Raw genomic sequence first — 26,161 nt, 5'->3', positions numbered from 1 at the left:
CACTGGGTGTTATACGCAAACAATGAATCATGGAACACTACATCGAAAACTAATGATGTAATGTATGGTGACTAACATAATAAAATAAAATAAAAAAGAAGGGTTCTTATTTCCTGGGTAGGGTCTTGTGGCAAATGGGCTGGCATTCCACATGGACTTTTTTTTCCCCTTAGGATTTATTTATATATTTGAGAGAGAGAGAGAGTGTGTGCACTGCATGCACAAGCCAGGGGAGGGGCAGAGGGGAAGGGAGAGAGGAAGAGAAGCAGACTCCACACTGAGCATGGAGCAGGATGCAGTGCTGGATCCCATGACCCTGAGATCAAGACCTGAGCTGTACTCAAGAATTGGATGCTCAACTGACTGAGCCACCCAGGCACCCCAAACATGGACTTCTCCAAACTACAACTCTGCTAAGGTAGTTAATCAATGGAGGAAGGTTTCCTTCTTACATGGTAGACCTGTCTGCCTGCTGAAGTGCTTCAAAATCAGTTCCTCATGAAGGAAAAGATGGTTTTTCTCTTGGCTCCTAGAAGAACTAGCTACAGGGTAGGGGCTGCAGCTTCTAGTCAACACATGAACCTCACCTTTAAGGGAACCACGAGCCCCCTGCTTACCTGGACTGGAGAAGGAGGTAGCAGGAAGGGCTCGTGTCTCACAAGCGGTGTCCCATCTTCATGACCTACCTTCTCCAAGGTTCTTTGTTATCTGTAATATGGGGATGATATTATCTGCCCCAAGCCCCTCACAGATTCTTCCTGAAGAACTACGTGTTTATAGATGTAGAAATGCATCCTAAATTCTAAATGTTCAGCTGTGCAAAATGCTTATTAGTATTATTTCCTTCAGAGATTCCTTACTGCCACTTCTTAACCTTATTGTCAGTGCAAAAAGAAAAAGTGTTGATGGGCTGGATAGAACTTCATGACTCAGGCATTTGGTGTCCGGAGAATGAGAAGAAAGAAGTACGCTGCAGGAGACACTAAAAATACTGGAGGAAAAAAAGCCAGCTCAAAGAGTTGAAATCAGGATAAACTCAGAAAACTTCAAAGTGTATGTTCTTCCTAGTGTTCAAGATTAAACATTAGAAGCACTTTTCAATAACTGGCCTTCGAAGCATTTTGTGAGGAGATTATCCACCCATTTAAGATGAGGAATAGCCTAAGAACCTAAGGGTTTCCAAAAAGGTCATTGTTGGCAGTGAGGTGAAGCGTGAAAAGACAGCAATTCATTTCTTTCACCCTTTAGGATTCCATTCAAATCCCATCTCTTCTCTGACAGCCTCCCTGACCCGCCCGGCAGCGGGAAATTGGTCCTGGCCCTGGCGTTTCTCATCGCTGCCACTCACAGGCATTCACGGGCACTCAAGGTCTTGTGTCGCGAATTTCACTTGTTTGAAATCCAAATAGATTGTCAACTACTTGAGGGGAGAGATCATGTCCTACGTGTACTCTGTGTCCTCACAGGGCTTCAGATATTCAGATAGTAGAAGGCACATCACGTCCGGTGGTGCAGTCTGTTTCTAGAAAGTCTTTGTCTTACCTAAAGCACACGTGACCAATTGCCCTGTGGCCTAAGTAGTGTCATCTGACTTGATCCATCACTCCCTGGAGTTCCTGTTCCATCTTTATCTCCATTCTCCTCTAGCTTCCTGTCTGTAGCCCCAAGTCAGGATCCTGAATCTTGATCTTGTAGCACCTGCTGGGGCACAGGTTACCGATCCTTGCTTTGGGACCACGGGACTCGTCTCCCCAGCTGCTGGAAGGTTGGCAACGGTGGCTCTCAGCTGGGTCTGGTCTTACCAAATGCCCTCGGCCCAGAGAGCCACCTGAGCCAAAGCCACAGCCCTTCCTGAAGGAGTGTACATAAAAAAGCCCTTTGCCTTTCCATCCCACACCTTTTTTATGTACACTCCTTCAAGCCCGATGGGTAGTGTCAGCGTGGGGACTCCTGTGCAATTAGATGTGCACCTTATTGTGACCATGCTGCAGCTTAACACCTCCTCTGCCCAGTACTATCCTGCCTCCTTGGTTTCCCTACACATCAGGCTCCCAAGAGCCCCCTGTGACAAAGTTCCTGCACGCAGCTCTCTGCAGCAGTCCGTTTCCTAGGGAACCCGTTCTATGACAGATCTCACACGTAAATAAGGGAATGAACAATGCCCACAGTACGAGGGACTGGGGAGAGCGCCTCACCTACCGCTGAGCCAGTCCGATCTGGCCAGGGCCCCCAATACCTGGCAGTGAACACAGCCATCGGCCCGGCCGCCACATGCCAACAGAGTGAAGTCTGGCCACTCGTGTCCTCTCCTCTCCATTTCTTCCCTCTGGGACTTTCTGCAGTGATGGACACGCTCCCTCTCTGCACTGTCCAGTTCCAGAGCCATTAGTCCCTGTGGCTGTGGAGCCCTTGGAATGCAACTAGTGTGACTTAGGAATTTAAGTTTTAAAAACTAATTTACATTGAAATATAAACAACCACAGGTGTGCCATGGCTTCCATTTTGAAGAGAGCAGCCCAGCCCTAGATCACGAACCCAGCAGGTCTAGAAGGGCAGTGTCACAATGGCTCTGATTCCACCTGCCTTTACGTCCACTGCCCCATCACCTAGAAATAGCTGGTCTGACTCCTTAAAAGTCATCCTCAGGAGGCATATGTAGGAATGATGTACCAGTAAAGTCTAATCATTAAGTGGCCCAATAATGATTATGGACATTGTTAAATCTCGGTGCCAGAGAGCTTTGTTGTAAGTTCGAGTTGTTTATAACACAAAAATCTATCCATGAATGCTTACCCTCATAGTCTTTTTTTTTTTTTAAAGATTTTATTTATTTATTTGAGAGAGAGAATGAGATAGAGAGAGCATGGGGGGGGGAGGGTCAGAGGGAGCAGCAGACTCCCCGCTGAGCAGGGAGCCCGATGCGGGACTCGATCCCGGGACTCCAGGATCACGACCTGAGCCGAAGGCAGTCGCTTAACCAACTGAGCCACCCGGGTGCCCACCCTCATAGTCTTTTATTCTCCTGGCCCCCCGAGGAATTAGATGGAGAGACATGACCTGTGTTTGTGTACAGTTTAAATGAAGGAATACCCCCTTCCCTGATCATATATGTGTATGCATTTGATTAATGCCTTTTTCTTTTTCATTTGGTCTGTAGGATCCCAGAGCTTCAGCTCTATGTTTCATATGTAAGACAGGAAAAAGAGAGCAAGACAGAGCTGCCCTTTTGAGGCAGACGAGCTGGAAACCCATGGGAGACCTTTAGTCCTTCCCTGTTCCGTGGAAAAGGATGATCTCTTATTACTGACCCAGAAATGTCAGATGGGGCCCAGGGTGAGAGCACATGGCTGTACCTGGGCAAGTTCATGACCATCCTGCAAAAAATGACTCCATGTACGTGCCCTCCAGACAAGGAGTCACTCACATCATCCTGTCGGCTGAGAGTCAGCCCTTACAAAATCAGTTTGAGCCACTGAAAACAACTGAAATTGAATTCACTGCAATTTGAAAATATTCTGTTTACTTAAAGCCCAGAAGCCTGGTATGAGAAGAAGTATCCAGGCACAGGCAATGGTAGTTAAATTTGTTCATTTTTCTTTCTTGTTGCAACTTTATCTTTTCCGAGCAATTTAATGAAGACTCCAGAGGAAAGAATTAAATGTCTGCTGGTTCAATTACCAAATAATGAAAAGGTCGAAAGGAGCACCATGCACTGTGTGCTGAGCTGCTATAAAAGCCTATTCTTAGAGGGAAAATCTTTTGTGGGCTGTTCACACTTGCATTTTGCCACCCACAAATTGTGCAGACGAGTGTCAGTGTAAGAAGCAGAAATCAAGAGCTGGTGTGGGTCACTCTGCACCAGGGTGAAAAGGCCTGGCCCACGGGAGCGTCTCATGATGCCCATGGCAGCAGGTGGAGGCACGGCGGAGGCCAGAGTCTTCATCAGGAGGGACCGCGTTGGCATTAAATCCATCCTTTGAGAAGGTTCTAATCATACTTGGCCCTGAATGCACTATAACTAGCCTGTCCTTAGGGCCACATGCAGGGAAGGTCTCGAGGGCCAAAGAGACCTGCCGTCAAGGATTTCAAGGACTCTGTGCAGTCCCCACAGCATTTGAAAAGCCACCCCTGCCTCCAACCTGCCCCAAATATTCACAGAAAAGGAAGATTACGGAAACACAAAAATCCTCTACAGAAGCCAAAACCAAAGATAACCTAAAACCATGGCATGGCTTTTGGGATTCATTTGAACAATGGTTTTAAAGCTTTAAAAAAATCAAGTCTCGCTGGAAATGATATACAAGCAAAGAGGCAGCTCAGTATAGACTCTCCTCGCCTCAACACCCACAGTGATGGTCTCTCGGCTCATGCTGGGGCCTCTCCAAAACCTTTTGATCCGTAACATCGAAAGACTCAATGGACAAGTCATTTTCACCTTTAAATTAAGTTCTTCTTTGGTTACATAAGAGAATAGCGTCATTCCTAGGAAATATACACTGAAATGTGTAAGGACAAAAAGCTATGATGTATATCACTGGCCCAGAGATAAAAGTGTATGTGTGGGCACCTGGGTGGCTCAGTCGGTTCAAGTGACTGACTTGATTTTGGCTCAGGTCATGATCTCACGGTCATGAGGTCAAGCCCCGCATGGGGCTCTGTGCTGGGTGCAGAGCCTGATTAAGATTCTGTCTCTCTCCCTCTCCCCCTGCCCCTCCACCCCCTACTTGTGCGTGCGCTCCCTCTTTAAAAAAAAAAAAAAAAGTGCATGTGTACATCCATCTCTATCTCTTACCCACATAGATGTAAACATTTATACACACGTGTATACATATCCGTGTGGAGGGGATGAGAGAAAAGCAAGAGTCAATGATAAAGCACATGGGGTAAAATGGTGAACAACTGTTGAATCTAGGTAAACAGAATTTGGGTAGCCTTTGAAATATTCTTATTTTTACAACTTACCTTTAAGTTTGAAATTATTCCAAGTTTCAAATTGTATAAAAAGTTTTAAATAGTTTAAAAAGTTTTAAAATTTTAGGGGTGTGTGGGTGGCTCAGATGGTTAAGTGTCTGCATTCAGCTCAGGTCATGATCCCAGGGTCCTGGGATCGAGCCCCGCATCAGGTTCCCGGCTCAGCGGGGACCCTGCTTCTCCCCCTCCCTCTGCCTCTCCTCCTGCTCATGCTCTCTCTCTCTCTCTCTCTGTATCTCTGTGTCTTGAATGAATAAATTAAAAAAAAATCTTTAAAAAGTTTTAAAATTTTAAATTCTTTCTCTTTTCTTCTCCTGTGGATGAGCTTCTTGCTAGAGACCCTTATAATTATACAGCAGCCACACCCTGGGTAAAAGTGCCCACAAGAGCAGCCCCACTCTGTGAGAAGGACAACAATCCTGCTGATGAGGATTCTCTTGGGGAAACCAGTCACACAGACGGTTCTAGAATGGCTCCTCCCATGGTGTACTGATGATTACTGAGAGCTTATGCTGGGGTTGGAGACAGGATTATGGCTAGGAAATGCAAGGATGTCTCTAGCTAATTTCTTCCTGTTTTTCCTTAAAATACTATAACCATGGGTATTAGGTTTTCAAGGTTTTAAAAAGAACTGATACATCTCGAATCATCTTAAAATACATGCAAAAAAAACTGTATGAGAAAAAGAAGATCCCTGAATTATTTATGCCACTCTTTTTGTGGGGTGGTGTCTGATACAAGAGACAACAGGATCAATCTCTTATCAGAATAGAACCTCTCTGAAGATAGGTGTAGACCCTAATCAGTACTGTTACTCTTAAACAGAATTGTGGGATGCAATTGAATGTAAGTATGATTAAATGAGCAGCACCTGAGACAAAGTTCTATGCTTTCTATGCTCACCCCCTTATCCTTAGGTATGCATTTTAAGATCTATGAAAACCTAAGAGGAGGCACCTTTACCTATAGGGTTCTCTCCTCATAAGTTTATATTCTCTTCTCCTTTTTTAGAATTCCATACTTAAAGTCTACTAGGACCATAAAGAAAAAGTAAAGGGGAGGTATGAACTGTAAAAAGTTATTTTCCACACATAGAACCAAACAGGATTAATATCCAGAATATAGAAATCATTCCTACAAATGAATTAGAATTAGAAAAATAATTCAAAATAAAAATTGTCCAAAAAAAAAAAAAATGAACAGGTATTCCATAGAAGAGAATGGCCAAAACACTCTGCAAAGATGCTCAAAGTCATTATTAAGTGGAAAATGCAAATTAAAACTGCAAACATCAAGTCATAAATACCAGATGGGCAAAAATTCCAAAGCCTGACAATATCAAGTGCTGACAGAATTGCAGAACAATGGCATTCTTGGTTACTACTGGAGAGAGTGAAAACTGGAAGAGCCACTTTGGAAAATAAGTGAGCATTATAGAGCAGAGTCGAAGGTAGGCCTGTCCTCTGACCCAACAATTCTACTGATGGGTATATGTTGAGGAACTCTAGCAAAGATGTAGTGGGGAGTGCTATGCAAGAATATTCCTAACAACACTTTTATAATGGAGGCCATCCAAAGTCTGCCAACAGAACAGTGAGCAAACAACTTGAGGCATTTCATACAAGGGAACACTCTCAAGCACTGAAGATAAAGAAACAACAGTTGTTTGCATCTACAAAATGATCATCGGGAACATAATGTGGGATGAAAAAAGCAAATTATAGAAGAATGCATACATTATGATTCTACTTATGGAAAGTTCATAAGGGATTCGTTTTTAGGGACAGAAATACATGTGGTAAAACTCTATAGAACAATGGAATGACAAACAAAAATTCAAGATAGTGGTTACCTCTGTTTAGAGCAGAAAGGAAAAGCAATCGGGACAAGATACATGGACCTTTAATGGAAATGCTAATGGTCTATTTCTGAAGAGAGGTACAGGGCCCACATTCATTGTATCATGATCCTTTACACTTACACATTTTACAAATATTCTTTTGCATGTATCTAATTTTCAGTAAAAACTTTTAAGAACTTGTGAAGTAGCAAATGACCAAAAATATTTTATCCAACGTTTATTGGAAGGGAAAAAGCATATAACAACATGCCAGCCATTAGGCTCTTGAACTCTTCCTTTCCAAACATGCCCTACTAGTCTACTTGTCTCTGGTCCCTCTTTGCTCACTCAATCCAAAGCCAACCATCACCCTGAGCTACTGGTTGTCCGGGGTTGGGAGAATATTATGCGAAGTTCATCAGAAGGAACGGCCAAGCTTCTCTCTCTGTCATCCTATCCCTCATTAAAACTCAGGCCTCCTCCAGCTGTGAATGACAGGCACATTACCCTGTTCATGCACGTGCACACATACATCCATTCTCTGCAGCTTGATTGTGTTATTATTATATCCAAGTATTACTGAAAGCGATTGTTACCTGACTCTTGACTTTGACTTATTCTCTAATATTTGTATACATTTCATAATGGTAATAGAGTGCTATATTAAAACAAAGCATCTCCCTATCCTCCAATCGGAGCCTGAAATCTGAAAAAGCTCCCTGAAACACAGACATCTATGTTCCAAATACAACCATGTAGCAATAGCTCCTTAAGCCCAAAGTAAAATTTAAAGTGAGTGGTACAGCTATTGTCCACACAGCACTTAAGAACAAAATAAATCTAGCTCCAGGGAAGTCTGACTCCTCACCTCGGTAGGTCATTAAAGATAAGAAGACATTCATCTCTCCCAGGCCCACGGGCCACCCAGTGGATGGGGATGAAGAAAGTTTTGCTCTATTTTCAGTATCATGAAATGTTTTAAAAACTTGTTTGCCTATCAATGCCTACAGTGAAGTCTGGCTTCTTGCAGCAGTAAAATCCCAACAGGAAAAAAAAATCAGACGGGTGAAAAAATTCTCCTAAATGACCTACCTGGAAAAGCCTATCAGCCAGACCCCTGACGTTGACCGAAGACCTACTTAGTAGCCGCTGCAAAAATACGACCACTTACCTCAGCATATTGTGCGACTGAACTGGCTTCAACAGCATACACTCTCCTAGCTCCAGCCTGCACAGCAAAAAATGACAGTATTCCTGATCCGCAACCAACATCTAGAACAACCTGGAGGAGAAAGCCAAGACAACAAAGAGGTGAGAACACACGCAGGTATGCCGGCCCCATGCCAACTTTGAGCCTTGCCATCAGACTTAAAGTACGAGCTTTGCTATTTATAAGTGGTCTTACCTTGGCCAACTCATGAATCTCTGTGAGACTCCTTTTTCTCAGATGTTTGATCGGCTTAATAATACCCACTTTTTAAGGTTTGCTACAGGGATTAATGAACATAAAATGTATACAAATCGCTTGGCACCTAATTGGTGTTTTTCAAATCACTGCTCTTATTATTATAGTTTCTTTGTAGCATGGATTGCTTTTGGGATGTTTAGGGCCAAGAAAAGTAAAGTGTCATTAATGGGCTTGCTTATCAAATCTGTTAGCATGAACAAAATGAAAATGTCACCAGTTTTTATATGTTTTGTATGTTTTACATATATAATTTTATATAAATAAATATATTTTTTATTTATTCAGAAATAACTGAAGATAAAGCCTTTAAAAATCCAAAAGTGAGACATGTGCTTGTTTTTTATCCAGGCCCCTCCACAAAGTTGGGGAGGTTTATAAATGGAAGGTAGGAGGGTATTAAGACAGTGGACACATGGAATCTACAGACACTTTTCTTCTTTTCTCTGTGTTCAGACCTGGGACTTAAATCAAGAAAGTCACCATTCACTTGTGCACTCACAAGCACAAGGGCCCAAGACTTGGGCCGACACGCTAAGAGCAAGCGGTGGATGGCATGTATTGGGTCCCCTCCCCAGACACTGCCGAAGCCAAGGCCCAAATCTCAATCTGATCACTGAAATTTCAGGCTACGGGGTTCCTGCCCCATCAATGACTTTGACTCTTAGCATCTTTCAGCACTAGCTTTGAGCGAGACATTTTGATTGGTTCCAAATGCTTACAGTAAACATTTGAGTAAATAGCATTATTTTGTCTACTTCAGAGATGACCAAATTGAAGTGCAGATTGACCAACCAGCCCAAGTTCACTTAGCAGCAGACAGGGGAGTTAGGACTTGACTCTGGGTATTTCTGCCTTCACCCAAGCTCATGTTCCATGAAACCATACACTGTTTACTTAAATTCATCTTTATAAATCTGACATTTTAATACAACGATCCCAATAGGCGATGTTTGACAAGGAAACAAAGTATTAGTTAGTATTACTTTTTGTAGGAAATTTAGAAAAGATTCTTTTTTTACTTGATAGCAGGAAAATTTTTCCAAAAAAAAAAAAAGGAAATATCAAGACGGTGTGTGTGTGCGTGTCTGTGGGTTTTAAGCGCAGCACCACGCTGTGCTGACGCAGATACCGTGCCGTTATTCTAAGAGAGCATGTTGTTGGTGACGGGTTCACAGCGCTCACTTACATTAATGCTAGAACTGCGGCTGGATTCCATACGGTTTCCTAGGGTTTGGGTAATTAGGAGCATTACCAATTTAAAATGTCACCCAGGCTCTGGAATTTGCTGTCAGGCTGTCTATACTTTTAGAAATACCAACATTCCCTTCCCCTCATCCTCCCTTGGAAATACATCTTCACATGGGTCCCGCTCCATTCCAAGAACACCTATGACCACGGTTTAGGGATGGAAGGCCATTAAGGTAGACGGTACAATCCACAGCCCCCCGCCCCCGAAAAAAGATACACCAGATCCAGAAGAACCTTTCTGGAGCCTTATTCAATAAAAATATAAAACTTTAGGGGTGCCCAGGTGGCTCAGTCGTTAAGCGTCTGCCTTCAGCTCAGGTCATGGTCTCAGGGTCCTGGGATCGAGCCCCGCATCGGGCTCCCTGCTCAGCGGGGAGTCTGCTTCTCCCTCTCCCACTCCCCTTGCTTGTGTTCCCTCTCTCGCTGTCTCTCTCTCTCTCTGTCAAATAAATAAAATAAAATCTTTAAAAATATATATATATATAAAACTTGAGATTCCCCGTTCAGTCCAAAATACGGATGCAAAATTAGGAAACCGTGGAAACCGCACCTGCTTGCTCTGGCGGCAGGTGCCCTAGAAATGAGTGAGTGGTGTTCTTTCCCTCTTTTACGAGGGCGCTTAAAGCACATCTTAGAGCAGTGTTTTCCAGTTCCTGACCCTGCAGATTAAAACCACAGCAGTGTCTGCCACTAGGAGAGAGAGGGGAGAGGTGATGGGGAGAAAGGGAAAAAGGCCAGGGATGGGAGGGAGCCTGATGCATGTGGTTCAACCTCTGCCAAATCAGTCCATTTGGTGCAAGATGCTCTAACAGACCCAGACCATACCTAAGGAAGAGAAGAAAATTACAAACGAAGGCAATTGCCCAAATACCTTATTTCAATAGCTAATTTCAGGCCAAAATAACCTTATTCATTTGGTTATTTCAAAACAGAGCGTAGGCCTTGGAAAAACAGATAAGGTCATCTGCTTTCCACTGGTGCATTTAAAAAATTAATAAAGCGATTTTCAGTCTGGGGCTGATAGGAGATGGTGGGGAGTGAAAGGAACATTTTGCCTTGTCTGTGTAAGCCACGCAACATTGGAAAAAAAGCTTTGGTGGGCTTAGAATAAATTCTCTGGTGAAAAAAAAAAAGGCTGAAGCAAATATTTAGGCTCTAATGAAAATATACTATCCTTTCCAGCCGGGGTTTCCAAATCTGGGAGAAGAGAGGACGCTAACACAGATAGGGTTTCTAAAGGACGTTCTCCTGACGCTATTTGATCATCAAGCCTCCTTGGGATGGGAAGTACATAGTTTATCCCCGTTTTATTGATAAGGTAACTGAGGCTTGGAGACATCGCTTCCAGCTCAAGGTAACATGGCCGGTAAGTAGCAGGGCCAGACAGTGCTTGGCCTCCACACCACTGTGGCCTTCTTCTGTGTATCAAAAGATGAAAGGGTGTACCGTGTAGAGATGACAATCTGATCACATCACACCCTAAGCAGACACCACCAACGGTGCTACACAGCTAAGGGGAAGGTCCCCGTCTCCTTGGAGTGTTGTCCTTGGGCCTCAGAAATCCAGCCCTGAGTGACTTTTCTGGCCTCTTTTTCTGTAATTCTCCTCTTGTCCTCCCCACCCCTCCCAGGCTCAGCAAGTGCATGCCCTTCCCTGATTCTAGGCTCACTCGTGTGCCATCCTCTGCCACAGAGGCAGCTGACAGCCCCCCAGAGGTTCATGCTCTCTCAGAGTCCACAGCTCTGTGTGGCCATAGGACCACTTCGGCCCAATGGAGTGTGAGGGGAATAATCAGGGTCCCTTCTGGGAGAGGGTGGCCGAAGGTACACTGTGCCTTCCCCACGCTCTCTGCTCCTTATGGAGCGGCACTGGAAACCAGCTCCTGGAGCTAAAAGGAGCCCAAACCCCTGGGTCACCCCTTTGGGAAAAGCCACTCAGAACACACTGGGCATGGCAGGAGAAAGAAAGATTTCATTACGTTAAACCACTGAGATTTAGACAGTTTGCTTTAGCAGTTGGCTTACAGCTGGGTGAAATCCCTCATCTCATTTTTCTACCTGGGGAAGTGAAGACCAAGCCCAGAGATCACATCTTTGGGATGCTTTCTCTCACTTCCCCACACAGTCAGTCTAGGCTGGGCTCTGTGTGCCTGGTACATAGCTCTCCAGGAGAGCTTATTACAGGATACTGCAAGTACTTCTTTATGTGTTTGCCTTCCCTGCTGAGCCCATGAGCTCCCCAGAGACAAAAATCACATCATTTATCTCTCAGCCCCTAGTACAACAGGAAAACAAAAACCATTAATAAATATTTGTTAACTAAATGACTGAACGCAATGACTTAATAGGGCAGTCTCCTCATTCCAACATTGTCTTGAACTATCTCTGGAAAAGGCTTATGACTTTTTCCAGCCATTTGAACTCTGGGAGTGTCCTTGCATGCAAAGCTAGCAACCAAAGAGGCTAAGCCCAGGATGCCCTTGCCTTATTAAAGACTTATATCCTGAACTGTTCCCCCCAACCTTACCTTCTGCTTCCTGGCCTATTTCTTATTTCTTGGCCTCCAAGCCACCTCACAGACCTGACATTTATACTGTTTCTCTTCATGATCTCTGTTCTTCCTCCTTGACTTTGATCCCAACGTGTCCCCTGGGTCACTCTTGTGACCATCTGAGGCAGGCTTCTTGGAAGGTTCCACGTTCCTTTCTGCCCCAGGGCCTTAGTATATGCTGCTCCCTTTGTGTGGGGTGCTCCCCGCTGCACACTCTATGATACCAGTCTATGGCAAATTTTTTTTTTACCTACTCAGTGCTAATTGTGCTGGATCTTTTCTATTTGCATCTCTAGATCTGTGCTCCACTCTCCTCCACTTGCTCTTTGTCAGGAGGCTAACCTATGTGGACTGCACCAATGGCTTCCTTGCCATTGGACTCCAGGTGGGAGCAGTCAAGAGAAAGGACAACAGGAAGTCAAAGTGAGGACAGTGAGGTCAGATGACTTATTCTCCTGGTTTCCTCCTTCCTGGGTCTCCATGGATTGGATGTCCCCGCTACCCAAAGCCACAGTTCCTACTGTGCTAGTGCCAGGCTGCTTCGCTTCCCTATGCTGGCTCCCTTAACTGTGCCCATATCTTGGTGTGCAGTCCCATTATTTAACTCTCCTAAAGCACTGTGTCGGCTATGTCATCTCTCTCCGGCAGAGTCCTTGGCTGATACACCAACTCATCCTTCAGATTCCAAATGGCTCTCCATGACAGAAGACATCCCTACTCTTTGCTCCCCTCCCAAGCGAAGTAAAGTCCTCCTGTTGTATGCTTTCTTATCATCACCTCCTCATGCCCTTCCTTTATAACACTCATCACAGTTATAGTTTTCTATCCAATGAGTGATTATTTGATTAATGTCTGCTCCCCTGGACTGTGAGGTTGATTAAGGGAGAGACTTCCATCTGCTTCTCACCCACCACTGAATCCCTGATAATTGCACAGGGTCTGGCACATAGTAGAGACACTCACTAAATCTCTGTTGAACAAACTAAATACATAAAAATGTGTCTCACCGGGGCGCCTGGGTGGCTCAGTTGGTTAAGCGACTGCCTTCGGCTCAGGTCATGATCCTGGAGTCCCAGGATCGAGTCCCGCATCGGGCTCCCTGCTCAGCGGGGAGTCTGCTTCTCCCTCTGACCCTCCCCCCTCTCATGTGCTCTCTCTCTCTCTCTCATTCTCTCTGTCTCAAATAAATAAATAAAATCTTTAAAAAAAAAAATGTGTCTCACCACCACAAATTGGGAACCAATCCATTACCCAGAAAATACTACCTCCTGAAAAAGCACCTTCTACCAGCATAACACATCCTCTCCAATCTAGCGATCCTAAGCATCCTTCAAAGGATGACACTTTTTATATTGCCAGATTATCATTACACTATGATCCAGCTGGCTCTTGTATACAATGCTCCTCTGGAGACAGAATACATCCTCAGCCGCCCCTGGATACACAGGCCGTAACCGAAGACACGGCTAATTTGGGGCTTATATGGGGAGCATAAGAAAATGGTGTGAAATCCTGCCAGAACGAATAGGGAAAAGTCAACAATTGGTCCATGTAATGGTGGCCAAAAATTCTGAGAATTTATTTGTAAATAAAGGAAGTTTGAAAAATATTAAAAAGATAGGGTCATCCTTTTGCTTATACAGATGACTTTAATTACATGCTTTAGTGGTTTTCCTGGGCAAAGAAATCCTGCAAAATGTTTGGACAGGGCTAAAAAAGCTCCAAGTGGGTTCAAAGCTCTTTATCTGGATTTACTAGATTAAAACTAATGAGGAATATCTGGGTCTTTATGGAAGTGTGAAATATAATTATTCTTGAAAAATGGAGTAAAAATAAAGTAAATATGTACCATTTGTTTTATACTTATTATGTTGTTAGGCCTGTGTAGGCATCACCTTATTTACTTGCAAGGACAACTCTATAATCAGAGCACTACTATTTTCTCCATGTTGTAAAGAGGCTGAGAATCTGATGAAGTTCAAGCTGTGTACTTAATAAATGGCAGAGATGAAATAAAAAAAAACCAACATACCTAATTCAAACCCTGCTTTCTTAACCACTCCCTTCATCTTCCAGCTATGTTATTCCTTGTACTGCTCAGGCTACAGTAATATTGGCCACATGTAGCCTTCTTTTTGCCCCTGGATTTTTGTAATTGCCTTCCAAGAGTGAGGTCCCGATCATCCCACAATCCATTCCTTGAGTTATGCCAGTTATTATTTATTATTTACGCATTCTTTCTTTCTTTGCTTGAGCATATCAATTGCTGATCTGAATTACAATCCCCCAATTGCAATTTTCCTTTGCCCTGTATGCCTAAATTCTGTGCCCAACCCACCTGTCCACTTCCATGGCCAGCAGTGCTTCTTCCGGCCATCCTCTTATTAAAACTGCAGACACCCCCACCAAACCCCCCACAGTGATACACGCCCCACGCTCTTGCAGCACTGGCACACTACCACCATTACCTGCCATGGACTGTCTTCCTCCATGGACTGCACCTGACTCTGCCACTGTCCCAACTCTTGACTGACAGATGGACTAAAAACCTTCTAGGTGGTAACAGAATGAAGGAACTGCACGGCCTTTTGTGGTCAGAGGAGAAAAATTCCCAAATAATCTCAAGGCCTGCAGAAGACATCCCTTAAGAAGACTTAAATCTTGTACAGATAATTATTAGCGCTTTCATTACGGCCTAAGAATCCTGCCGTGATAGCTCCTCAGAAGACAGGATTCTACATCTGCTGTGCAGTGAAACTTGGTTTCAACCAAAGAGCTGTCTGTATTTAAATAATGCATAATTAGTGCTTAGGAAACCTTGCTTCATCCTGCCTGGTCTTCTGGAAGAGGATAGATAAACCCATCACCAATCTTTTAACCACCTTTCCCCCAGTTCTCCCATGATTATGGAAAACACAGAGTATGTTGATCACTCTTAGTTTATCTTCTGATGATTAACCCCCTTCATATGCTGCCAATGGTCTTGGATGAGTGCACCTAGCTCTAAAGCTTTAGACACTCCATTGGACATCTATTAAATGCCTCATGTTACCCACTGTGCCAAGCACTACTAGGGGCTGGGAATGCAGAGATGAATACAGAGAAAGAGATGTCTAAGAAAGAAGCATGACAATATGTTACACTGGCAATGATCGAAGGATATAAAGGGCACAGCGAGAATATGAAGGATGAATATTCCATCAAGGAGTCTGGAAAGACTTCAGTGAGGTAAAAAGAGCAATGAAAATTGAAAGGTGAGTCAATGCTGTGCTCTTGGCATTGAGGGAGTGGCTGGAGCACCTGTGAATAACAGAGCCAGTCACATTTAGGAGACAGTAAATTTCCTCAGGAGTATGATCTGTATGCTAGAGGTAGAAGTAGGCTGACACATGAAATATGAACATGGCACGACCAGAAGCTGGAGAAACTGGCAGATACTTGATCATGACAGCCTTACAGACAAGACCAAGAGCTTGGACTGGAATCTTAAGCAAAAAAGGATCATAACATGTTTCAACAGGAGAATTCTTTCACTGTTGCATTTTTTACATATTTTATTTTTTATTTAAAAATTTTTAATTTACATATAGCTGACACACAATGTTATATTAGTTTCAGGTCACTGTTGCATTTTAATAGCATCACACTGGTGGCATGGGGTGGAGGGCACAAACTCGGAGTAAGCAGAGCTCGGGGGAAGCAGAGCAAATCCAGGTGGTTCCTAACCAATATCAGTCCCTTCTTCCTTCCTCTCAGGACCTCAGTATTAGTGAGTATTTATTCTCCTGCATGTGGTTTACCATCCCCCAGTCTCAGGGAGGGATCCTGAACCATCCAGCACAAACTTAGCTAGTTCCCTTCCTCTTGCCAACGATGGCTTGAGGCTTGGGTGTGTGATATAATGTTATTAATGAGACCTGAGGGGACGTCTGCTGGGGGCTTTTGGGAACTAGTTCCTCCCCCCTAAGACAGACACACAGAAAAGATGCCTCTTCCTTTTTGGACATGGTTAAACTAGGGTGTGATGTTCTGAGTAACTGGGTTAAAACACCTTGGAGTCATACCACCTTCAACTGTTCTAGCCAACTTGAGTGGGGAGCTTCTCCTGTGTAAAGCCAAAGATATTTTCACTCTGGTCCAAGTAGGGAAACTAACTGGAAGACTGGCAACATTCCAGGAAAGGTACACTAAGAAGGAAAACTGAGAATGAGCTGGGGGACAGAGGGGAATGGAAGAGTTGCAAAAATGCTAAGTTAATAGAAGCTGAAGGATTTGGAGACTGGAGAGGAAAAGAAAAGGTCTAGGTTGACTCCCAGGTTCCCGGCTGGGGTGGTGTTTATAATCCATTCGGGTTCTGCGTCATGCCAGGATGGAACATTTGCCTCGCTGTTTGGCTGGAGTGGCCCTAGAAAGAGGGTGTGCTGATCTTCAAAACCAGGACCTGAGTCTCATTGCTCCTGCTGCTGCAGCCCCTGCTGCCTAAGGAGTCTGCTGCGGGGGCTCCCTTCATTCCTCAGACTGCTCAGGGGCAGGACAAAACCGCTCTCCCCGCTCATGCCCCATGCATTCTGTTCCTTGCCTCCTGCCTAGTTCCCCCGTTGTGTGTGAGGCGGGAGGCAAGCACTACAACACCTGCTCAGCCCTCATGCATGCGTGCCCTTGAAGTGCAAGGGAGCTGACACCCCCTGGAGGCAAACTTTGACCAATGCAAGATGGCGGCCAATGGACAAATCATTCTCCTCTCCTCCCCTCAGATGAACTACTTGGAGATAAAGTGGCTTCACACGCCTCTTTGAAAGACACCAAGCAATCCGTTTTTCATAGAGCTGTGGCGAGCTCAGTAATATGCTCTCTTATTCTCTCTTTCTCTCTCTCCTTTCTTCCTGGCCTCACTCCCCGTTACTTGTGCTTTCCTGAGATTGCCCTCCCTAATAAAGTACTAGCGCCTAAGCCTCTGCCCTAGGATCTGCGATTTAGGGAACTGAGGCTAAGAAAATTATGGAAGTTATATGAAATTCAACATTTACTGGCAATTCCATTCTAAACCCAAACCACCACTGAATCTGAGTGGCTGTCAATAGCTCAGATTTAGGAAATTAAGTGAAAAGCAGAGCCCAAGTTCTAAGTTCATCGGAGCCGAATTCCTGGTCTAGTGCTAGAAAAGATCAGGTTCTAGTACAGTACTTACAACTGCTTATTAATAGATTGTTGGGTCCTTTGTAACTGCTTCTTATTGATTTTTATCTTGTCTACTTACATTCTTATCCTGGAAAGCAGATATTAAAACCAAGTCACCTACTTTAGAAATTATTGTTGCATAGAGTGTTCTATCTAATTCTTTAGCAAAGTCAGTAGCTGCTCCAGATTGGTCCTTCATGGCACTGCCCTAGAGGGAACATGAAGGCTTAGAAATTCAACCCTAGGAACTTTCTAAACTGGCTTGCATCCAGTGAGCAGGCGATCCATCAGGCCAAAATTAATAGTAAGATAACCAATAAAACCATAGTAGTGAAATATTAATCCTTCAAACCCCTCTTTTTCCTCCCTAGTTCCCTCACATGCACAGCTGATGCACTGACAATATCACCTTAGCAATCTGTCCTTTCTTTAATGATTTTGCAAAAGTGGCATCTGGTATGATGGTCATTAGTGCCATTTACCAACTATTCCTGGTTCTCCTTATGTGCACATGGTAGAATCTCGTTCCCTTGCTCTTTAAAATTAGGAGTGACCACCCACATGACTTGCTTTGGCCCATGTAATGTGGTCAGAAATACCACAGGTCACTTTCAGGCAGAAGGTTTAAGAACCAGGGGTGTGGTCTGCCACTCTCTCTTCTCTGCATGTTGCATGTGGACGCTGCTCCTTCAGTCTGGGTCCCAGGGTGAGAATGAGACAAAGCGCAGCCCTCAGCTGACCCCTAATGGATTAAATGAGACATAAAGCTCTGGTCGCTTATGAGGTTTGGGGGTTGACTGTTACAGTAACAGAACCCAGTCACCCTAACAAGTCTGGGTAAGTCATATCTTTGATCGATGATCTCGGATTCAGATACCCCAGTGAGGCCCGTCCACAGCATTCTGATACTGTGCTGAGACTATGTAGCTGCCCTATGTAGCTCGCTAAATTCTTACAGCCACTATATAAGTGTTCTTACCCCAATTTAAAATTAACCTCAAAAAAATTAAGGGCACATGTCACCATCTTGAAAGATGCAGAGATAGGCTTTAAGCACACATACCTTGGCCAGAAGTCTGTCTATTGCATTAAAGCCCCCAGCTCTCTCATTCCCAAATGCCCTAAAAAACAGTCAAACAGTCCGAGACCATTATTTATTCAGTCTTTTTGGCTCTCCCTGAAAGCTGTACTTTGCTTTCATACCAAATGAAAGCATTTTCCTCTGCTGACTCTGGTATCTCTCTCCCGTACTCCTTCAGGAGCAGACTCTATTGAAGCTCGGGAGAATCCTGGCACAGACACACCATCTGCCTTCATGCTCACATTCAGGAAATCTACACAGAGGCTCCCTTAAGGCTTCAGGGGCCAAAGAAATCAGTTAAGACTGAGGCCCATTTCTATGTCTTTCTGTTCACCTCTACCTCACAAAATTAATCCCTGGGAGAAGTTCTTGTGATATATGACCCAACATGAACCTTGGCCTTTATACTGGGTTGAAAAGCGTCTCCCAGAATTCATGTCCACCTAGAACCTGTGAATGTGACCTTGTTTGGAAATAGGGTTTTTATAGATATATTAAGATAACAACATATTGGATTATGGAGGGCCCTAAATCCAGTATGATAGATGTCATTACAGGAAGAGAGAAACTTACACACAGAGACACAGATGCAATGGGGAGAAATGCCACATGACTACAGAGATTGGAATGATGCATCTGCACGTCAAGGAGCACCAAGGATTGCCAGCAACCACAAGAAGCTAAGAAGAGGCAAGGAAGGATCCTCCCCCAAAGCCTTAAGAAGGAGCATGGCCCTGCCAACACCTTAATTTTGAACTGGCCTCCAGGACAGTAGGAGAATAAACTTCTGTGGTTCTAAGCTACCTAGTTTATGATAATTTGCCATGGCAGCCCTAGGAAACTAAAACAGCCTCCAAAGTCCAAGCCATAGGAAAAAAAAAAAAAATGCATTACTCAGGTCTCTCTACAGATGTATAGACACAGATACATAGACCTGAGTTTGCATGTAACTACCACTTAGTAGCTGTGCACCCTAAAGCCAGTTACTCAAATATATGTATCTCAGGTCCCTTCATTCATACTATTAGACTAACAAGCTGTATCGTATTTGTTTGCTCTATGGTACAGGGTACTTGCCACTCTTTTGTGCCTCTCGGCATCTGAACCCCTTCCTGGGTTTGGACAGCACCCCACTTCTGAGGCAGCACCAACTTCCCAGTAGGGAAGCGGGAGGTGTCCGATACTCTTTTCCAGCACGCTTGAAGCTAAATCACAGGCATGACTGATGTTCGGCCAAAATGACGTGCTTTGCACACGAAGCTCAGAACGTGAAGATTCGGGGATGCCACAGAATCCGTTCAGGTGCCTCCAGATTCGAGCGTGTCAGAGGGACGTTCTAAGGATAGCACTCAAGGGCAGCCCCGGGTGGAGGCTGCGCCCCTGCGGTGCCCATCTCTGGCTGCACCTCTGTCTCTTTGAGTTCAATTCTGCAGCGTGAGATTCTTGGTCATGTGGCCTCCACACCTAGTGTCCAATGATCCTGTACCTTTTAAGGCAATTCTTTTCTCTCTTTCTCTCCTTAAGTCAGCAGAGCTGTTTTCTGATGTTGGCAGCTAACAACCCTAACACGCAAGTACTAAGTGAGATCAGATGTGCAAAACATCTAGCAGGAATCTGGAGTTATTTCCTTTCTTCCCACCTCCCTACGCAGTACTGAGCAAGGATTTTGCTGTCAACAGGTCAAAGACTATGCTCAGGGGCAGGAAGTGGAGGATTTAAAGAACGGATTTCTTTAAATGTGGCATCTATACACAATGAATATTATTCTTCCTTACAAAGGAGATCCTGCCATATGCAACACCATGGATACATCTGGAGAGCATTTGCTAAATGAAATAAGCCAGACATGGAAGGACCAATACTACATGATTTCACTTATGTCAAGTATCAAAAATAGTCCAATGCATTGAAGCAGAGAGTAAATGCTGGTGGCCAGGGGCCGGGGTGAAGGAGAAACAGCACAGTATCAGTCAAAGGGTATGAAGATTCAGTTATGCGAGATGAATAATTCAATTCTTATTCCTAGACATCTACTGCACAGCCTAATGTCTGCAGCTAACAATACCGTATCACATACTTAAAGAATTTGCTAAGAGGACAGATCTTACTTTTAAGTGTTCTTATCACAAAATAATAACAATAAGTAAAGATGGTAGGAGGAAACTTCTGGATTTGTTTATGGCATAGACTGTGGTGTATACCGATGCCACCAAAGTCATCCAGTTGTACATGTTAAATATGCATAATTTTTTGATGTGATTCATACCTCATTAAAGAGGTTTTTGGAAAAAAAGTAAGGAAGCAAGAGCTGTTTCATCACATGCAGACAGGACTACTGAGTGGGCCTGTGCTGGAGCCTTTATTCCCACTGATGATGAAGGTCAGGCCTCATTAGTGCGCCAGGTTAACCAAGGGTGTGCAGCATTTCAAGGTGGGAGGAAAATTTTAGAGGAGGATGAGAGACAGACTCAAGCACCTTTGACCAAGCTGATGATAAGCTCACAGCGAAGAAAACTCACACTGGAAGGACCTGGAGCTCAGGCTCTGCAAATCTGAATAGCAGCTGACAATCAGGGCAGGTTGCTTTGCATGTTTGTTGTTGTTATTTATGGTTTTTTGTTTTTTTTTTTTAAGTCTTCAAATCCCCAAATCCCTTCTGCCTAAGCCAACTGCATATTTGAAGGCACGAAGCAGCTGTTGCGATGGGGGATTCTCTCCTCTGTGAAAACGCTGATTAAAAAAAAAAAGTAATAAGCTCCCGGCTCGTGCTTATTCTCCTGTTTCCAGCAACTGGTGCCCTGACAAATGAAGTGTCAAAACATTTCCAAATTAAAACCCTACAGTTCACACAGCCCCACACCCTCAGCAGGATGGACTTCCCCTGCTTGGACCCAGCACACACTTGAAGAAACTAAAAATAGCCAGATGGCAATTAACAGAAACTCTGAGGAGGGGAATGGGGTGGGTTCCAGCAGGGTCAGTTTCCTGGATGGATTCCAAATGGAGTTCTCAGCCAGCAGTGCTCTGGCCAAGAAAAGATTTTCATTAAAACTGCATGGAGGAGACAGAATGAAAAAAAAAAAAAATCAAGATTTGAAAGACTGAAAATTATAGCAGAGGTAGAAACTACGGCATCATCCCCAACACCATGAGTAACGACCATCATACTTGCTACTAGGTACTGAGTTCCTATCATGGGTCACTGAGAACTCCCTACGCAATTTGTCATCTTGACCTTGCAAGGACTCCAAAAATTAGTCACTACTCTAACAGATGAGGACATTAAAGCCCAGAGTCAGTAGACAACTCGCCCAAGAGCTCAAGAACAACAGGATAAAGGTCTATGGCAGGTGCATGGTGAATGGCCAGGCTGCAGTTCAAACGCGGTTTTCCGGCTCTGGAGCTCCACCGTAACCCATGTGCCAGGCTGCCTCATTCATGCACGGGGAATGGGGAATCTAGGTGACCAAATGTTTCCACACCACCCTTTAGCCCAGAGAAGCAAAATTCTCCCTTGGCAATTTCAGTAGTACCTCTCAGGGGTTGTAGAGGTGGTGGGCTCTAAATAAGATTGACCTTTTCATTTACTAAAGCAGGGAAATTAACAGCATCCTTAGGCCTCAGTTTTTTTAGCTCTAAAATGGCCATGAGGGGCACCGGGGTGGCTCAGTCAGTTAAGCATCTGCCTTTGGCTCAGGTCATGAGGTCCTGGGATCCAACCCTGCATCAGGCTCCCTGCTCAGTGGGGAGCCTGCTTCTCCCTCTCCCTCGGCCCCTCTCCCTGCTCATGCTCTCTCTCTCACGCTCTCCCTCATATAAAAAAATAAAATCTTTAAAAAATAAAATAAAATGGCAATGATGCTAGCATTTATCTCACAAAATTATAACGAAGACCAAAGGAAGCTGCTATAGACTGAATATCTCTATACCCGTAAAATTCAAATGTTGAAACTCCAATCCCCAATGTGATGGTATTTTTTTTAATTCAATTAATAAACATATAGTGTATTATTAATTTCAGAGGTAGAGTTCAGTGATTCACCAGTCTCACATAACACCCAGTGCTCATTACATTACGTGCCCTCCTTAATGTCTATCACCCAGTTACCCCATCCCGCACTCACCTCCCTTCCAGCAACCCTAAGTTTGTTTCCTAAAGTTAAGAGTCTCTTATGGTTTGTCTCCCTCTCTCTTTTCATCTTATTTTATTTTTCCCTCCCTTCATCTATGATCCTCTGTTTTGTTTCTTAAATTCCACGTATAAGTGAAATCATAACTATCTTTCTCAGACTGACTTATTTCGCTTAGCATAATACCCTCTACTCCATCCATGTCATTGCAAATGGCAAGATTTCATTTTTTGATGGCTAAGTAATATTCCATTGTATATATATATATGCCACATCTTCCTTATCCACTCATCTGTCAATGGACATCTGGGCTCTTTCCATAGTTTGGCTATTGTGGACATTGCTGCTATAAACACTGGGGTGCAGGTGCCCCTTCAGATCACTACATTTGTATTGTTAGGGTAAATACCTCGTGGTGCAATTACTAGGTCATACGGTAGCTCTATTTTCAACCTTTTGAGGAACCTCTATACTGTTTTCCAGAGTGGCAGCACCAGCTTCCATTCCCACCAACAGTGTAGGAAAATTCCCCTTTTTCTGCATCCTTGTGAACATCTGTGGTTTCCTGACTTGTTAATTTTAGCCATTCTGACTAGTGTGAGGTGGTTTCTCATTGTGGTTTTGATTTGTATTTTCCTGAGGCCAAATGATATGGAGCATTTTTTCATGTGTCCGTTGGCCATTTGTATGCCTTCTTTGCAGAAATGTCTGTTCATGTCTTCTGCCCATTTCTTGATTGGATTATTTGTTCTTTGGGTGTTGAGTTTGATAAGTTCTTTATAGATTTTGGATACTAGCCCTTTATCTGATAAGGCATTTGCAAATATCTTCTCCCATCCTGTCGGTTGTCTTTTGGTTTTGTTGACTGTTTCTTCTGCTGTGCGAAAGTTTTTATCTTGATAAGGTCCCAATAGTTCATTTTTGCCCTTGCTTCCCTTGCCTTTGGCGATGTTTCTAGGAAGAAGTTGCTGCAGCCGAGGTCGAAGAGGTTACTGCCTGTGTTCTCCTTTAGGATTTTGATGGATTCCAGTCTCACATTTATGCCCTTCATGCATTTTGAGTCTATTTTTGTGTATGGTGTAAGGAAATGGTCCAGTTCATTCTTCTGCATGTGGCTGTCCAATTTTCCCAGCACTATTTGTTGTCTTTTTTCCATTGGATCTTCCCTCTTGCTTTGTCAACGATGAGTTGACCACAGAGTTGAGGGTCCATTTCTGGGCTCTCTATTCTGTTCCATTGATCGATGGGTCTGTTTTTGTGCCAGTACCATACTGTCTTGATAATCACAGCTTTGTAATAGAGTTCGAAGTCCAGAATTGTGATGCCACCAGCTTTGGTTTTCTTTTTCAACATTCCTTTGGCTATTCGGGGTCTTTCCTGGTTCCATATAAATTTTAGGATTATTTGTTCCAGCTCTGTGAAAAAAGTTGATGGTAGTTTGGGGGCGCCTGGGTGGCTCAGTTGGTTAAGTGACTGCCTTCAGCTCAGGTCATGATCCTGGAGTCCCAGGATCGAGTCCCGCATCACGCTCCCTGCTCAGTAGGGAGTCTGCTTCTCCCTCTGATCCTCTTCCCTCTCACACTGTCTGTCTCTCATTCTTTCTCTCTCAAATAAATAAAAATCTTTAAAAAAAAAAGTTGATGGTAGTTTGATAGGGATTGCACTGAATGTATAGATTGCTCTAGGTAGCACAGACATTTTAACAATATTTGTTTTTCCAATCCATGAGCGGGGAACATTTTTCCATTTCTTTGTGTCTTCCTCAGTTTCTTTCATGAGTTCTATAGTTTTCTGAGTACAGATCCTTTGCCTCTTTGGTTTATTACTAAGTATCTTACAGTTTGGGGTGCAATTGTAAATGGGACTGACTCCTTAATTTCTCTTTTTTCTGTCCCATTGTTAGTGTACAGAAATGCAACTGATTTCTGTGCATTGATTTTATACCTGCCATTTTGTTGAATTCCTGTATGAGTTCTAGCAATTTTGGGGTGGAGCCTTTTCGGTTTTCCATGTAGAGCATCATGTCACCTGCAAAGAGTGACAGTTTAATTCTTTGCTGATTCAGATGCCTTTTATTTTTTGTTGTTGTTGTCTGATTGCTAAGGCTAGGACTTCTAATACTACGTTGAAGAACAGTGGTGATAGTGGACATCCCTGTCGTGTTCCTGACCTTAGTTAAGGTGAAAAGCTCTCAGTTTTCCCCACCGAGAATGATATTCCCTGTGGGTTTTTTGCATATGCCTTTTATGATATTGGGGTATATTCCCTCTATCTCTACACTGTGAAGAGTTTTAATCAAGAAAGGATGCTGTGCTTTGTCAAACGCTTTTTCTGCATTTAGTGAGAGGATCATATGGTTATTGTCCTTTCTTTTATTAACGTAGTGTATCACATTGATTGATTTGTAGATGTTGAACCAACCTTGTAGCCCAGGAATGAATCCCACTTGGTCATGGTGAATAATCCTTTTAATGTACTGTTGGATCCTACTGGCTAGTATCTTGGTGAGAATTTTTGCATCCATGTTCATCAGGGATATTGGTCTGTAATTCTCCTTTTTGGTGGGGTCTTTGTCTGGTTTTAGGATCAAGGTAATGCTGGCCTCATAGAACGGGTTTGGAAGATTTCCTTCCATTTCTCTTTTTTGAAACAGCTTCAGAAGAATAGGTACTAATTCTTCTTTAAATGTTTGGTAGAATTCCCCTGGGAAGCCATCTGGCCCTGGACTGTTTGTTGGGAGATTTTTGCTTGCTGCTTCAACTTCAATGGTTGCAGCAGGCTTCCCTGCTCTGATGCCTGGGAACTGTGACCTCTCAGGAAGCACTGCACTGCCCTCAGAGGGGAGGGGATATATATATATATGTGTATATATATATACACAAAAATAAAATTAAATACAGTGGAAGAATAGGATATAACTGTAAAAATAAAAATTAAAAAAGACTGAAAAAAGAGTTGATAAAATAAGAAATTGGTTGAAAAGGAAAGAGAAGAAAATTAAAATTGAAAGAGTAAAGAATCATGAAGAAAAAAACCATGAAATCTATATACTATTTTCCCCTAGTGTTGTAGTTTAGTAGTTCTGTGTGACTGGTAAACTTGGTCTTAGCCAATGTTCTTGCTGATATCCTGGGGGAAGGGCCTGTTGCGCTGATTCTCAGGTGTCATTGCCCCAGGCAGAATTGGACTGCCCTTGCCAGGGGGCCAGGCTGAATAAGCAGCTCCGGATTGCTCTTTGTGGCCTTCATTTCCTGAAGTCTTTCCGTGCCACTTTGGAAAATGGAGATAAAAATGGCAGCGCCCTGATCTCCAGCCCGGGAGCCTGAAGCTCAGGGCCCCACTCCTTAGTGTGCCCTCAGAGCAAAGCAGTCAATCAGTCCTGTCCCCCTGGTCTCCCTCTGCACTTTGTGTTCACCTGGCCTGTGACTGAGCATTTCTATCTTGGGCACATGACCCCCACTTCGATCTCCAAACTCTGTAGACTCCTGCAGCGTGTACCCGCACTGCTCCACCCGGGGGGAGGAAGGGGGTTCTTGCCACTTCTGCTGCTTGTTGGGCCCCTGATTGAGAGTGGTCGCCCAACCATGCCAGGGTTCTGGGTTTATGGCAACCCTGAGCTGACTGGGCTCACTGATTGCAGCCAGCTTCCCTGCTCTGATGCCTGACAACTGTGCCGCATTCAGGCACCCCTGTCT

The 26,161-nt window shown here is 43.9% G+C and overlaps 1 protein-coding gene across 1 annotated transcript in view; it reads right to left on the bottom strand.

Moving 5' to 3' along the window:
- Nucleotides 1–26,161, bottom strand: part of LOC123850225 (histone-arginine methyltransferase CARM1-like) — a 178,524-nt gene that overhangs the window by 69,467 nt on the left and 82,896 nt on the right. Inside the window, exon 6 of the mRNA XM_064579862.1 lies at nucleotides 7,983–8,093. Within this exon, the coding sequence (XP_064435932.1) occupies nucleotides 7,983–8,093 (111 nt within the window). The remainder of the gene's footprint in view (nucleotides 1–7,982; nucleotides 8,094–26,161) is intronic.

This window comes from Mirounga angustirostris, unplaced genomic scaffold, assembly GCF_029215605.1.
Source record: "Mirounga angustirostris isolate CCGP_5_RB_7025 unplaced genomic scaffold, mMirAng1.0.hap1 SCAF_15, whole genome shotgun sequence".
Classification (NCBI taxonomy): domain Eukaryota; kingdom Metazoa; phylum Chordata; class Mammalia; order Carnivora; family Phocidae; genus Mirounga; species Mirounga angustirostris.
This window is presented reverse-complemented; position numbering and strand designations above follow the sequence as displayed.